Source organism: Pundamilia nyererei, unplaced genomic scaffold (assembly GCF_000239375.1).
Source record: "Pundamilia nyererei isolate P.nyererei 1_Seehausen unplaced genomic scaffold, PunNye1.0 scaffold00374, whole genome shotgun sequence".
Lineage (NCBI taxonomy): Eukaryota > Metazoa > Chordata > Actinopteri > Cichliformes > Cichlidae > Pundamilia > Pundamilia nyererei.
In genome coordinates, this window is record NW_005187775.1 from 272,580 (window position 1) to 288,089 (window position 15,510).

The window sequence follows — 15,510 nt, forward strand, 5'->3', positions numbered from 1 at the left end:
CCTGGGAAGTCAAGTCTGGTTGTCTTTAGCGTCGGATGGCTGCTTCTATTGTCATCACAAGATGGCTCCAGCCCTCCACTGTGACGTGCATGCGTGATTAATGTGGCCAGACAGGCAAAGTTGTGTGTGTATGTTTTATAAACGTGTGTTGGTGTAGGTCTGCCTGCCTGTTTGTGTGTGGATTTGGGGGTGTGAGCGAGTGAGGGCTGTGTGCACCCATACGGTACACTTTGTGTGTGTGTTGTCAACTCAGCCTTTTCCAGCCATCCTGTTACTCGTCTAAACCTCTAATCCTCGTAATCCCCCCCCAACCCCCCCTTTTTTTTTCTCCTCCTCCCTCCACCCTCGTTTTTCCAGTTCCCTTCCTGTCTCCCACTCCTCTCTATCCAGTATATCCACTTCTATATGTAGGCACATAAAGTGGGACGGTTCACTTCCAATTGTTGTCGTGCAGATTGAGTATGTGGTGTATTTTTGGCTGCAGACTGCTGCTGAACTGTGTGTTTAAATAAACAGTTGAAACTCTTTCTTTCCTTCTGCATTTTTTCTTTTCTTTTTTTAATAATTCATGGATGGAGTAAGTCAGTCAAACAGTCAGTGACAAACCCCTTTCTTTCTCTTCCTTCTCCTCTCAGGCTGTGGAGAGGGAGCAGGTAGACAGCATTCAGCCAAAGCTGCAGCACGTCAACGCAGTGGGTCAGGGTCTCATCCAGAGCGCCGCCAAACACACCGACACCCAGGCGCTGGAGCACGACCTGGAGACCACCAACCTCCAATGGAACTCACTCAACAAGCGGGTACGGCTCTAGAAAAGATCCAGTGATGGTCTAAACCATCAGGATCAGGCAGGGAAAACAGATAATAGGCCAAAATCAGCAGCGTAATCACTGTAACCACTCAGCCTTGGAGATGATTTAAAGGTAAAACCAAATACTTAAAGCTCACTGGTGCATCTGTACTGGTCTCGACTCCTGTGTGTGTTTCATTATCTCAGCAAAGATGTTTAATTTTCACTGTCTTCTGCATCACATCAAAGACTAAGAAAATTAAGAGTTATAACGTTGTCCTTTTTTAAATCACATTTTGAGCCTTTTACTGTAGCTGCAGTGGCAGCTTGTTGTTATACTTCTCTATATATATTTACCTGTAGATGTAAAAGGTGGATGTACACAGTCACAGATTTTCTTTTGATTTCTTAAGTTTAGCATTTTTATCAGCGCTGTTTGGGGATTTTTTGGAGCCAGGTGTTATCATAGTTTGCTGAGAGGGTGAAGTGAATGAAGCTTTGTTAGAAAGCTGCCTCCACATTCTGTGCAAACTGGTGACAAAGATGTTAAAATAATTTCTCACTTCATGCACTGTGTGTTTCTATAAATAACCACACAGCAGTGAAAACTGTTTTTAGAGTGAATTTGATTCAAAATGCTCCAAAAGGCACCAAGAAACAAACGTGCAGTCCAGTTCATGGCTCCAGATATCTGAGTTGAAGGGTACCAGCTAGCAGTTTACTCAGAATCCACCTGACAAGTGGACGAGTCTGTATTAAGCAAACTCGTCATAAGCCTCACTATTCTTTAAATCTGTTAGTTAAGTGCCAAGCTGTTAACATGACTATTTCTTCTCTTTAATTCTGCATAAGTACATGAAAGTCTTTAGGGATTGTCTTCCTTTGGAGCTTATTGGCTCTTTCTTTATCCCAAGATATAACCTCTTGACTCTATGAAACCTACGAATCACTTTTGTTTCCCTGTTCACAATCATCTCTGCTGTCCTCAGGTGGCAGAGCGGATCGCCCAGCTGCAGGAGGCCCTGCTGCATTGTGGGAAATTCCAGGATGCTCTGGAGCCGTTGCTCAGCTGGCTGAGCGACACAGAGGAGCTGGTAGCGAATCAGAAGCCTCCATCGGCCGAGTACCGCGTGGTCAAGGCCCAGATCCAAGAGCAAAAGGTACGAGAGGGATGAGAGAGGAGGGCAAACGTGACGAACAGTTTCAGTGTAAAGTAAAGCAGCACAACACGCAGCAGCATCAGTGAGTTGCTTTAGGTCAAGGGTGCCCAATCCCGGTCCTCAAGAGCTACCGTCCTGCAGCTTTTAGATGCATCCTTGTTCCCACACACCTGAATCAAATGAATGGCTTGTTATCAGGCCTTTGCCAAACATGATGGCATGCTGTAGAGATCAAACCATTTGATTCAGCTGTGTTGGAGAAGGGATGCATCTAAAAGCTGCAGGACGGTAGCTCTCGAGGACCGGGATTGGGCACCCCTGCTTTAGGTCATAAGTGAGGCTTTCATTCCGCGTCTGCTCTGATTTTAAATTTCACAGATTTAAAGCAGCATTATTTATGCTATTCAGATGTCCTCAGTGTCCTTCATCCTCAAACAACCTCAAAAAGTTATTTGAATGACGAGCGCATGCACACAAACACATGTACACTCGGTCAATGGTCCGTCTGACTGGCATCCAAACGGCCCCAGCTGACCGTCTGCCAGCGAGACTGGCATAAAAACACACACACACATATGTGCACACATGGTGGAGTTGTATTGTTTTCAGAGACACAGTCAGACTCCTTCCCTTGTTTATCCTACATACATTTCCTGTGTTTGTGTACATATGGGGCCGTAGTCTCAGCCAGCGATCAATCACATGTGTTTACCTCCGTGACGGAGAGTCACGTCACCTGCAGGGGGGGTACGTTCTGAAGCCGAGCTGTCAGCAGAGGTTCAAAGCAGGGAGAGTGGGGCTGATATCTAAGCAGGAAGGAAGTAACAATGAGAGACGTCGTTTCTTAATGTGCAAACAGTCCGATCAAAGGTGACAACAGCCTTTGTTAATGTTTAACAGTTTAGATGGTGCAGGTTGGCCGATATCTTTTCTATCAGACAAATTGATTTTATTAAAAAAGGAGACTTTCTCTGATTCCCTTCACTCCTTTCACGCCTCAGACACATTAGCACAGACTTGCATGCTTTGTTGAGGCATATTTTCTGATTTTAGTCACGCCGCCCTTTGACAAACATGGACGGATTAGCTTTCACGTTCTGATTTGAAAATGAGAGCGTGTTGACAGAAATGTAATTACTATCAAATTTAATTAGGTAGTGTTATTGAGAAGATAAACCGATGACTTCTAATGCGTAAGCTCAAAAGCCAACTTCATTATTGTGTTCAGTTTTTGTTTTAATCAGGTGTTACTTAACTTTATGATCCATTTCCAGACTCCACTGCTGTTGAAATGCGGTCTGTTATTTCGTTCATACTCCAAACTTCACTAAGTGTGTGTTCCTGTCCTTCAGCTCCTCCAGAGATTGTTAGATGACCGCAGACCGACAGTGGACATGATCCAGGCTGAAGGAGAGAGGATTGCAGCCACAGCAGACTCTCAGGACCGAGAGAAGATCCAGACCCAGCTGCAGAGTCTAGCAGAGAGATGGTCTGACCTGCTGGACAAGGCCAGCGGCAGGTAAAGCCCCTCACAGCTAAGGTGGCCCAAAGTGGGATTTACAGTCTTTGCTGGTGACAGAAAGACGCTCTCATGCGGTCTTCTGAAAAGCCAGATCTGCGTATCCTGATTTGGGTGACGATACGCTTAAATCCAGCGCTGATTTGCTGAACAGAAAAGTATGCAAGAAGCACAAACACTGGCAGCAGTTTTCATTAGTTTAATACTCGTTTTCGAGAGTTGTCCACATATCTTCAACACAGTGCTCTGATTAGTCCACATAAAAACATGCAGATGTGGGTCTGCTTTGCTTTGCACCTACAAAATACCTGAGAGCTACTGTACCAGGTTCTGTGAGAAGAACCCAGGTCCAAGCTCTGATGGTGTTTTCTGTTTTTAGTCCCCTTCAGCGTCGTCAATGCTAAAGTCTAAATCTTTATCCTTTTTTAAAGAAAAACGCAGCAGAGATGATTTATGAGTTAAGATGTTCCTTGCTGCGTGTAACGTTGTGACTTAAGTCTACCTCAACATCATGTTATCTGTGTGGCTCCATCGAACGCCTCTGTCTCTGAAGAAATGTTGGAATCATAACTTTTGGTTCCTGTGGTGTAATTTTAGAGGTTCTTTTGTTCACCAGGGAAATGATACACATAAATACACAACACACAAAGCACAGCTAAGAGGTTTGATACCTCTGATGTGTCTGCTCGTGAAAAGTAGAGGAGTCATAATGTATAATGTTACTACACATTCATGCCCGGCTGCAAGCTGTAGCGGATGATAGAAGAATCTCTGACATGTCTCTGGAGTTTATTACAGCGTCTTTCTTGAACACACACACACACACACACACACACACACACACACACACACACACACACACACACACACACAGTGTTGCTTTCTGTACAAACACGCGATAAGCTTTTCTTGGCAATGACTCTCACTTATCTGCGCACAAAAGTCGTGTTTTCTTACCACTTTGCAAATCCTCCCTCTGCCTCAGTCTAGCTACAGTAATCTGTTTTATCTTTTCATGAAATACTTTTAAGCTGAATTATTTATGAGAAACATTTAATAAACAAAGATATAACCACTTTATGACAAACATCCAAGACCCAATCTGTCAGTGACACAAAAAACAAACTGTGAAAGCAATAAAGAGACCTCTCTCCTCCTGCCGCTCCTCCTCCTCTTCATCATGGATTTTTCTCACCTCCTCCCCTCTCGTCTCTCAGACAAAGGCAGTTGGAGGAGCTGCAGGTTTTGGCTCTTCAGTTCCACGAAGCCCTCGAGCCACTCGGGGAATGGCTGAGCACCACGGAGAGACGCCTAAGCTCTGCTGAGCCTATGGGAACCCAGACGGCAAAGATCACCCAGCAGATCGTCAAACACAAGGTACCGTTTGCCCCCAGAGACCCGATTAGGGTAAGACGCTGACTTGCATTTAGATTTTATAGATTTTCATTCCCCGTGTGTCGAGGGAAAAGACGACGCATCCATCCGGACGAGCAGAGTCGGCGATCTTCATTGATGAAAATCATCCTAGAACCACAAAGCACTAATTTACAATCAAAACATGACCTCCTACGAGTTTCCTTTTTTTGGTTTTTATTTCAGTGGTGTCAAGTTTTTTCTCTTTAAGTCATTCAGTCATCCATTGATGTTTGTCGGTTATGATTTTATCATCTGCATGCTCATATTTTAAGTTTTTATCCATGTTCTTTGTGTTTTTCTTTTCTTTGTTCACTTCCCTTCACTTCAAAAACACTCTCTCTCTCGCACACACACACACACACACACGCACACCTTCACTTCCCAGGCGCTCCAAGATGACGTGTCTTCCCGGGAAGCCGAGGTTGACCACCTCGAGTCGCTGAGCCAATCGCTGAGCCCGCTCAGCTGCGCGGCTGATCGCGATTGGTTAAGCGAACGTGTGGGATCGGTGAGGTCTGGTCACTCAGAGCTTGCTGATTGGTGCTCCAGGCGGGCGGGCCTGCTGGAGCAGGCACTGGCCAACGCTCAGCTGTTTGGGGAGGACGAGGTAGAGGTGCTGAACTGGCTGGCGGAGGTGGCTCAGAGACTGGCTCAGGTCTCTGTACAGAGCTATCGGCCCCAGGTGCTGGCCGAGCAGCACAAACACACTCTGGTACGACTTGATGAACACACGCTGAGTGTCACTAGAAGCGCTTCATCTCCTCAAAACTCAAGAACTTAGTAACTCTGTCTCTGAGAGAGCTGCACAAATATAAGATCCCTTCAGTAAGATAACAGTTTGTGTCATGGGCGTTAAACACTTTCAGTTACACATTTTCCAAAATCACAACAATTTATACTATAAAAAAATATGAATATTTAAAGTGGACCTATTATGTTTATGCTTCCAGCTCCACATGTTTATTATTGGACTCTGCCAGAGTAGCTTTGTGTAATTGACAGTTTAAAATAATCTTTATTTATCCCGTACTGAGCCCTGGTGTAGCCCCTCAGTTCATCCGCTATAAAAGACCTCATATCCACTCCTCTCCCTTTAAGCCACGTTGCATCTTACTCGCTGCCCCTCACAAACAAAAGGTTTCAAGCAGGCGGGTCGGGTGAATAGTAGTGTTCACATGTGACAATGTTAAGGACAGTCTCACTCTGTGACTGTCTGAAATGGAGCTTTTAGAGCAGGGATATTAAACTCATTTTACTCTGTGGGCCTCTTACAGCCAACTTTGACCTCAAGTGGGTCAGACCAATTAATTATTTTAATTTCATTTCATGTTTATCCATTATTTACCTACTTTGGTGTAGTGTCAATGAGGAAAAGCTGCAAAACCTATGCAAATAAAGTTAAAAGTTTAAAATTGATTAACTACTTCATGTTTTCCAGTTTTTGAGCCGATTCTGGCCCCTGAGCCTTATGTTTGACACCCCTGGTTTAGAGTTTGAAGGACTACATTGACCTCTTAGGTCATTTATAATATGAGCGTCCATCACTGTAACAGTACATATATGACAGATCCTAACCATAATAGGTCTCCTTTAAGGACCGAGAAGCCTGAAACAGAGCTAAACCCATTTAAATCAAGTGTAATAAACATTATAAACAGAGTTTCAGTGAGTATAATAAAACTTGGATGCTGTTTTATTTCTTACATTTTTCCAGTAAGTCTTTGGCTGCAAAAATAAAACAGTTCGTGTTCATTTTCACTCCTTTTATTCCCTCAGGCTCTGAATGAAGAGATCTTGAGCAGGAAGAAAACCGTGGACCAGGCCATCAAGAACGGACAAGCTCTACTCAAACAGACCACAGGTGATCGCTCACGTCTTTGTGAATCTTCTCAGGAGTTTCTTCCTTTTTCGGCTTGTACTTAAAAGTGTTGGTCTGGTGTCGGGTTGTGCATTAAATCTGCCAAAGGATAAAGAAACTCTTAAATCAGTGTTTTTTACAGATACAGAAAGTCCAGGCTTGGGGAGAGACTCGCATCCAAACCACATATTTTTTGATCAGCAGTGAACCAGACTGTAACATCTGGTTTTTGTTTATCTTGGTATATCTTGATATTAGCCATGCTGACTGCTTCCCCCTTTAGTGAGTTGATTGTTGGTCTACCCATGACTGCATTTTGTGTTTTTATTGTCATATTTAGGCCGTTAGACAAATGTTGTGGCCATAAAAGGAGCGCCAAGCTGTCAAACTGAGGATCCTGTGAGATTTTACAGAATATATCGATATTTTTTTTTAGATTGAACAAGTTTGTGTGTCTCACTAAAGATTCTGCAGAGATAATATGCTCGGCTGGAATGAAGGAGATCATATTTTTATACACTCTGCACATGGTTTGTTGACGTATCCTGGTTGAACCCAGTTACCTGACCTCTGCGTCGTCCTGCAGGTGAGGAGGTCCTCCTGATCCAGGAGAAGCTCGACGGCATCAAGTCTCGCTACGCCGAGATGACGGCCGGCAGCAGTAAAGCCCTCCGTACCCTGGAGCAGGCCCTGCAGCTGTCCACGCGATTCGCCAGCGCCCAAGACGACCTCAACCAGTGGCTGGACGGTGTGGAGACGGAGCTTAACACTGTTGAGCCCGACGCCTCACCCGCCTACCAGGAGAGACAAAAGGTGGGAGGAGTCGGGTGTAGTTACGATTCTTATTCTTTTAAAAACAGACTTTCAGATTTAAACGGCAGCATTCTTCTTTTTGTGTTAATTGTGTTTTTATGGATGTTGTAAACGGTTTCCATTTAGCCAAAATAACATAAAAATAATCGTGTGCAAACATGAAGACCGCAGAAGGGATTAAAGGCAGCTTAACTGGATTTCTTAAGTTAAATATTTAGACACGATGATCTAATGTTTGTGCTCCAGTTTTTCACACGAGAATCACAGGTTCCCCGTGTATTTGTTCCTCTGCCAATAAGCGAGTGGGTCAAAAATTTGTGTTTGGAGTATCGCTGTAACACTGCATGCATCAGTTGCAGGCATTCTTATGTGCACACTGATTTTCAGTTTCTCCAGAATCTCCTTTAAAACAGGCTACGATGAAGCATCGTCATCTTTTTTTACTACACGATCAGCTTTTGCGCTTTTTAGTAACCAGTGCGCTGCTCAGTCAACCACATTTTACAGCTTTTAAAGATCATTTTTTTAACATTTTCATAATAAAGAAATTGTACAAAATGTCTGAAAAGCTCATTTAACTCCCGTCTATAATGACATTTTCAGCCTTTCCAATCTCAACCTACCCACAGCTGAGTTACCATAGAAACATTGATTTCTGGGAACTCCATAACAGTTTGTAAAAGCTATTGAAAGGATTATTGCCATTTAATTTGTTCCAGTTTTTTCACTCTTCGGTGACATTTTCGGTGTTCTCATTTTGACTCAAGCAGCAGAAAAAAACAGATGATACACTCGATGCCATTTAGACAAGTTTATTTCAGCTTTACGTTGATGCATGTGGTCATATTAAAGAATTGAAATAGGAAATATTTCTGCTTTTTGGCAGATTGTGCTCTATGAAACTAAAAGTTTCACTGTTGCAGGAGTTGAAGAAAGTGTCAGCAGAGAAGCGTCTGGTGTTGGATACAGTGAACGAGGTGGGCAGCGCTCTGCTGGATTTAGTGCCTTGGCGAGCCCGGGAAGGCCTGGACCGCCTCGTCGCAGACACCAACCAGCGCTACCGACAGTCTGATGAAACCATCACTCAGCGGGTTCAACTGGTACAAGCTGCCATCCAGAGGTCGCAGCAGGTACTGCAAGTAGTTTAATAAGTCTAAATTTTCATTCTATTTTTTACTTTGATTGGTTAAAATGGCTGAACACTAACTCCTCCCTTCAGTATGAAGAGGCCGTGGATGCAGAGCTGGCCTGGGTTGGGGAGACGGAGCGCAAACTGGCATCTCTGGGGCCACTGAGTCTGGAGCCTGACGTGACCGTGGCCCAACTGCAAGTGCAGAGGGCGTTCAACATTGACATCATCCGACACAAAGACACAGTAGATCAGCTCCTCAGCACCAGAGACGACATCTTAGAAGCATGCAGTGATGCTCAGAAGGATGCACTCATGGTAAGATGCTCTCAGACACAGTTCTGGGCGTACTGAGTGAACGGGAAGGAAAGTGAGAACCTTCAAGAAGTGCAACAGAAATAATCTCTTATATCTGAATCGTCATCCTCTTCCTCAGCTCAAGACGGCCTCTTTGAGCGCTCGTTATGATGCAGTGAGTCAGAGCCACAGCGAGCGGTTCTCAGCTCTGGAGCAGGCCCAGGTTCTTGTGGCTCGGTTCTGGGAAACCTACGAGGAACTGGAGCCGTGGCTGGGTGAAACTGAGACCCTCATCGCCCAGCTTCCACCACCAGCTATTGACACAGATGCTCTCCGGCTGCAGCAGGACCAGATGAGAGTAAGCGAAGACCTTGAATATCATAACCTGGTTGTGCTTTTCTGATTAAAATAAATGCTCACTATCCGTGTTTTTAATTTCCTCTCCAGCTGCTCAGGGAGTCCATAGCAGAACACAAGCCACACATCGACAAGCTGCTGAAAATCGGACCTCAGCTGGCCGAGCTCAGCCTGCAGGAGGGTGCGAGTGTGACGCAGCGCTACGCAGATGCCGAGAAACGGTACCAGGCCATCAAAGAGGAGGTCAAAGGTCGTGCTACAGTACTAGATGAGGCGGTGTCCCAGTCTGCACAGGTATGGAGGATAAACTAAATGTTTGGACGTTTTTGCCTCAGCTGCAGACCTGGGTCTAATAATTTTAGTAAACTGTGCCAAATTTGTGTAGCTACACCAGTGTGGCCTTCAGCACAGATAAAAGAAGTGCTTTTGAGCCCAGGTCTGTTTAGAGCTTTAATGCAGTGTCTGCAGCCCACAACTAAATGAGTACGTCTGACATGATAACAGCATGAGATGTATGCAAGTGTGTTTTTGTGTCTAATGCCTGCTCTACACTAGATGATACACGATTTGATGGAGATACATTTACTTACACGTGCAGTTAAAGCTACATTTTATTTTAGTCGTTTTCAGATTTCTTTGAATTTTTTTGTTTTGTTTAGCCAAAGTAGCCTCATGTAACTGTGTTTCATCATACGTTCATAGCAAAACATAATTTTTTGTGCCATATTTCATCTTCTTATCAAGTAATCTTCTTTACAGACGTTTAACTTTTTCTTTGCATTTGATTTCACGAGACATCACTGAATCACGGGTGTTGCTGCCCTCGATGTATCAGTTTGTACCGTTTGCATGACTCTGATTTAACTCATTGCATTGTTTCTCCACCCTCTTCAAACCAATCCACATGTGGCTCCCCTCTCTCCCTCCACCCGCACTGTCCACCACTTTCTTCTCATCCCTCACTCCAAACTACACCTCCTCGTCTCTCCCTCTTTAATCCTTAACCTTATGTTCACCTCTCATCCTTGCAACCCCCATCCCTTCCTCCATCCCTTGTTCATTGTGGATGTGCTGTGCGTGTTGCCCCTCACCACCATTTTCTCCACGGTCACTGCTCACTGCAATCACCCAGCTGGTAGAGGTAAGACCCCTGACTGACATGAAACCGACACTCAGGGTGTGTTTGGGCCACATGATTGGATCAAATAACAAAAAATGAATCGATACTAAAGCAATAAAACTTTCACAAATCAAGTGCTAATCATTGGGCTTTCTTTTTATTTCACATTTGCAGGATGAAAGCTGTTATCGATTTTTTTAAAAATAAATGATTAAAGTTCAGTATTGAAAGTAATCGTTTATTCACTGGAAAATTAACTTGAATTGATTTGTGTCAGCTACAGTTTTATTGATTGAAACATTCATAAGAATCATGTTGTTTCTCACCCTGAGTGACCAAAACATTGAATCAGATCGGTCCCTTTGGTTTATGATTGCAAGCTTGAATAAAGCGTCTACACCAGGCTTGATTCAAGTCCTTCTGTATCACGTAGCGCTCTCCTCGTGGTTAGATGAGATTTGTTTTGTCATAATCAAGCAGTTTGATTTCCCTCTAGAAAGATTATCCTCTTAGGAGCTGAACCACGAGTTCTTTCTTCTGTAACACGTCTGCTACATTTATAGTTCCCTTTTGTGTGGTACGTTTGAGTCCCGCGTTGTCATAGTTACATAACCTGGCTGGCTTGTTGAAAGTGAACAAGCGATATTTTATTCAATTTTCTCTTGAAATCTGAAATGAAATTATAATTTAAAAAAAGTTTGTGCAGTCTGCCACAGATGGCTGCCCACCTACGCGATATCTCAGTATTTTCCCGCTTTCAACATGTCGCCCAGCTATCGAACTCAATCAAATTCTCTCCTCCGTCAAAACGTCCTCTTACACGTCTCCTTCTGCCCTCAGTTTCACGACAAGATGGACCCACTGTTGGAGACTCTGGAGGGGGCGGTGCAGCGGCTTCGGCAGCCTCCCCCCGTGGCTGCAGAGGTGGAGAAGATCAGGGAGCAGCTGGCAGAGCACCGAGCCCAGGGACTGGAGCTGGACAAACTGCTGCCAAGCTTCTCCGCCCTCTGCGCCCGCGGCGAGGAGCTCATCGGCCGAGCGGCTCATGACGACCCTGCTGCTCAGGGTGAGTGACTCGAGGGTGAAGCTGTCGGTCAGTGACAGCTTCACAATGTGTAGACATAAAAGAAGCAGGCAGGTCACAAAGTTGTATTTGTCGCATATTCTGCATCCAGCGATGAGGGGCTGGATTAACTGATCTCATGACATCTTGTTTATGGAGGACTAAAACTGCCAAAATCATAAATCGATCAATTCACACACAAAATTTTTTTTTTTATATATAGATAGATATATGATATGAATTGAATTGAATAAATAAAAAGTTTTTTATAGAGAGAGAGAGAGAGAGAGAGAGATCTGTATATGATTTGAATTGAATAAATAAAAAGACTGAAATGTAATTTAATTAATTCAGAAAAAATGATCAGTTTGACATTTTAGAAATCAACAAATGCCTATATTTTAATTCAATTATAATTGCATTATTAAGGATTTAATGTCATATTAATGATTATACTGAATTAGTCATTTAGTTTTAATTCGGCAGTGTCAGTCCTCCATATAACTGGCTTATAAACAAGCTACAAACTGAACAGTGCAGCTCTGAAACCTTTTACTGGAAATGGAAAATTCAGGCTCTGACTGGAACAAAACATTTCCCTGTCTAAGAGTACAGGGCATCAAAATTCGGAGTGGTTCAGAACAAAGAGGCTTCTGTAACCTTTGTAAAAACCATTACAATCTTATTGTGGGCTCCAGTCCAGTAAGTTCACTAGCTGAAGAGAGTGGGTCTCTAATTGTCACCAGGTCAGTTCGCAAATCTCATCAAATCTTAAAAAGAAAAGGAAAAGAGGAGAACCAGCAGTGAAGTTCTGCTCAGCACATTGTGAGACAGAACACACGCATCTTTGTTGTGTTGGCCTTTCTGCTTTGATGCCCTGCAGCCCTCCTCAACATGAAAGGCCTCACTGTGCACTGGTAGTGGGAGTGAATAGACCAAACATACCAGTGCAGTACATGAGATGTCAGGATCCAAACTAATATGACATATGAAACTGATACCAGACTGCATTGTGTGACCTAAGAAGTGTTTCCCAGTCTGACCAGCAGCGTTTCTGTATGAACCTCTTTAAAATGTCACTCCCCTCTTTTCCTGTTTTCATGCAGCTGTCCGTTCCCGCCTCCTCCGCCTGCGCTCCCTATGGGATGAGATCCGGCAGCGTGCTGAAGAGAGAGAGGGGAAACTCAATGATGTCTTGGACCTGGCTGGGAAATTCTGGGCCGACGTGGCGGCGCTACTGAGCACGCTCCGAGACTCCCAAGATATCGTGAAAGACCTGGAGGATCCCGGAGTGGACCCATCGCTCATCAAACAACAGATTGAGGCTGCTGAGGTATGGAGGAGGCAGAAACATGCTTCGTGAAGACGAAAGAGTTCATCAACAGCTGAAATGTTTGTTTTTGTCTTTGTCCTCCACATTTTTATGCTAAACGAGTCATTATGATGTCCCTCTGTGCATGTGCTAGGCCATCAAGGCGGAGACGGATGGCCTGAGGGAAGAGCTGGAGTTTGTCAGGACCCTCGGAGCTGACCTCATCTTCGCTTGTGGAGAAACTGAGAAGCCTGAAGTCAAGAAGACCATAGATGAGGTTAGAAATCACAATTTCCTCTGAGATTAATAAAGTAAATCTGATTCTTAAACCAGGATCACGTTGTTGTGAAAAAGTGACCATTTCCTTCTGAAACGTTTTACTAAACGGTGACTCTTTTTATCGCTCTCTCAGATGAATGCTGCTTGGGAGGGACTGAACCGAACATGGAGAGAGAGGATGGAGAGACTGGAGGAAGCCATGACTGCCTCAGTTCAGTATCAGGATGCACTGCAGGTTTGTGCCCTTTCTTGATACAGCTGTATAGCAGTGCTACCATATAAAGCTCAGTTGTTTTTGTACCAGTTTAACTGTGGCGATCAGGACGTTCCCGTGGATTACTGTTGGAATAATTTCTGTGTAATTTTTCCAGTCCATGTTTGACTATCTGGACAACGCAGTGATCAAGCTGTGTGAAATGTCAACTGTGGGAACTGACCTGGGAACTGTCAAACAACAGATTGAGGAGCTTAAGGTTGGAATGATAGTTGGATTTTTCACTAGTTGTGTATAAAATCTAGATATCTTACAAACACTTTTTAAAGTCAGATGTATATCGGTGCCTAACAACAAGCTGTTCTCTGTCTTATTTCGCACCTCGCTCTTCTTCTTGCGCCTCCACTGACCTGAGCAGCAGTACAAGGTGGAGGTTTACCAGCAGCAGATTGACATGGAGAAGCTGAGCCACCAGGGGGAGCTGCTGTTAAAGAAAGTGTCAGACCAGACCGACAGAGACATGATCCAGGAGCCGCTGACCGAACTACGACACCTGTGGGAAAACCTGGGGGATAAAATCACCCAACGACAGGTGATGAAAGCTCATCTTAACATTTAAAATCTGAAATTTGTTCTTCGTCTCAGCTGTTCTGTTTCTCCCGAGGCAGCCGGTGATATTGTTCTTTTTGTTGGTATCCTGTAGAATTGCGTGTATTTGACTGTCTTTCTTCTACCACAGCACAAACTGGAGGCTGCCCTGCTGGCTCTGGGTCAGTTCCAGCATGCCTTGTCCGAACTGCAGGCCTGGCTGACCCACACACACACCACTCTGGACACACAGCGACCCGTCAGCTCTGACCCCAAGGCCATCGAAATTGAGCTGGCTAAACACCATGTATGTCCTGTTATTACCTGCAGGAAGTGTATCTCTGTAATCAGTTTTAACTTTCTGAAGAGCACTTATGCATATATTTTTCCATCCCAGCATTCAAATCTTTCTTCCTCTTTCCTTCCCAGGTTTTACGTAATGATGTGCTATCCCATCATGCCACAGTGGACACTGTGAACAACGCTGCCGCTGAGCTGCTGGAGTCCTCTCCTGGCGATGAGGCGGGCAACCTGAGGGATCAGCTCGATCAGCTCAACCAGAGCTGGGGAAGTCTACTGCTCAAAACCCAGGAGCGACAAAAACTGCTGGAGGCCGCCCTGCAGCAGGTACTGCAAAGAAGCAGAAAATTAGATCTGTGCTTGGTTTAGTTAGATTTAACTTGACTGGTAATTAACAAAATATACATTTCATAGTGATTGTTTAGATTGTTTTTGAGCTAGATGTAGATCTTATATCACATGAATGGTCGTGAAGTGTTGATTGTGATGCTCTGTCATTAATTTCATCATAATAGGTCTATTTGATTGTTTCATGACATGATTTTCAGTTTAGGTTCAACTTGTTCATGCTTGTTGGTGTCTCACTGGTGTCTTTGTAGGCTGAAGGTTTCCATGGGGAGTTGGAGGAGTTCCTCCAGTGGCTGAGGAGGACCGAGAGCCAGCTGTCTGCCGCCAAGCCAACAGGCGGTCTCCCTGAAACCGCCAGGGAGCAGTTACAGCAACACATGGTAACGTTACACCTTCATACTCACATCATCAGGGACAATACACAGGCACACGTCACAGCCCACAGTGGTTAGACACATTGGTGTTATAACTCTGAAAAACTGAAAAAAATACTTTATAGAATAAAAAATAAATAAACATTGAAGTACAGACTGGGATGTCTATGTGACGTGTTATCATGCTATCAGATATTGAGATTGGGCCATAACATCCACGTCACTGTAATAAAAACCAAAGTGAAACTCGCTGAATTCGATCTGCCGCGTGACTGAATTGTTAGAATTTATCAACGTTGCCAATTTACACCATTTAAAGTCTCTCTTGCATGTTTCCGAAGTGTTTTACGTCCCACATGTTGAAGTATTTTTGGTGCCTCTGTGAACAAAATAATTAACTGCTAAAAACATTTATGCGTAGAGGAAGCAGTTTAGGGTTTGTGTGACATTATGCACGTGTGCATTAGTTGTTGTTACTGCAGCTGAGGAATGCTTTCCTATCGCAGGTCGCAAACGAATGTTGCAAAAAAGTCTTCTGCACATATCTAATTCAGTGTTAGGACAGGATTCTGTAAC

General features: G+C 44.1%; 1 protein-coding gene across 1 annotated transcript in view; it reads left to right on the forward strand.

The window, feature by feature from the left end:
• Positions 1 to 15,510, forward strand: part of macf1a (microtubule actin crosslinking factor 1a) — a 229,969-nt gene that overhangs the window by 198,705 nt on the left and 15,754 nt on the right. Inside the window, exons 66-85 of the mRNA XM_013915833.1 lie at positions 636 to 797; positions 1,777 to 1,947; positions 3,300 to 3,466; positions 4,684 to 4,843; positions 5,268 to 5,594; positions 6,659 to 6,743; positions 7,327 to 7,553; positions 8,477 to 8,683; positions 8,773 to 9,000; positions 9,119 to 9,337; positions 9,427 to 9,630; positions 11,297 to 11,522; positions 12,626 to 12,852; positions 12,986 to 13,108; positions 13,244 to 13,345; positions 13,482 to 13,583; positions 13,743 to 13,916; positions 14,064 to 14,219; positions 14,342 to 14,539; positions 14,812 to 14,940. Coding sequence (XP_013771287.1) covers positions 636 to 797; positions 1,777 to 1,947; positions 3,300 to 3,466; positions 4,684 to 4,843; positions 5,268 to 5,594; positions 6,659 to 6,743; positions 7,327 to 7,553; positions 8,477 to 8,683; positions 8,773 to 9,000; positions 9,119 to 9,337; positions 9,427 to 9,630; positions 11,297 to 11,522; positions 12,626 to 12,852; positions 12,986 to 13,108; positions 13,244 to 13,345; positions 13,482 to 13,583; positions 13,743 to 13,916; positions 14,064 to 14,219; positions 14,342 to 14,539; positions 14,812 to 14,940 — 3,594 coding nt within the window. The remainder of the gene's footprint in view (positions 1 to 635; positions 798 to 1,776; positions 1,948 to 3,299; positions 3,467 to 4,683; positions 4,844 to 5,267; positions 5,595 to 6,658; positions 6,744 to 7,326; positions 7,554 to 8,476; positions 8,684 to 8,772; positions 9,001 to 9,118; positions 9,338 to 9,426; positions 9,631 to 11,296; positions 11,523 to 12,625; positions 12,853 to 12,985; positions 13,109 to 13,243; positions 13,346 to 13,481; positions 13,584 to 13,742; positions 13,917 to 14,063; positions 14,220 to 14,341; positions 14,540 to 14,811; positions 14,941 to 15,510) is intronic.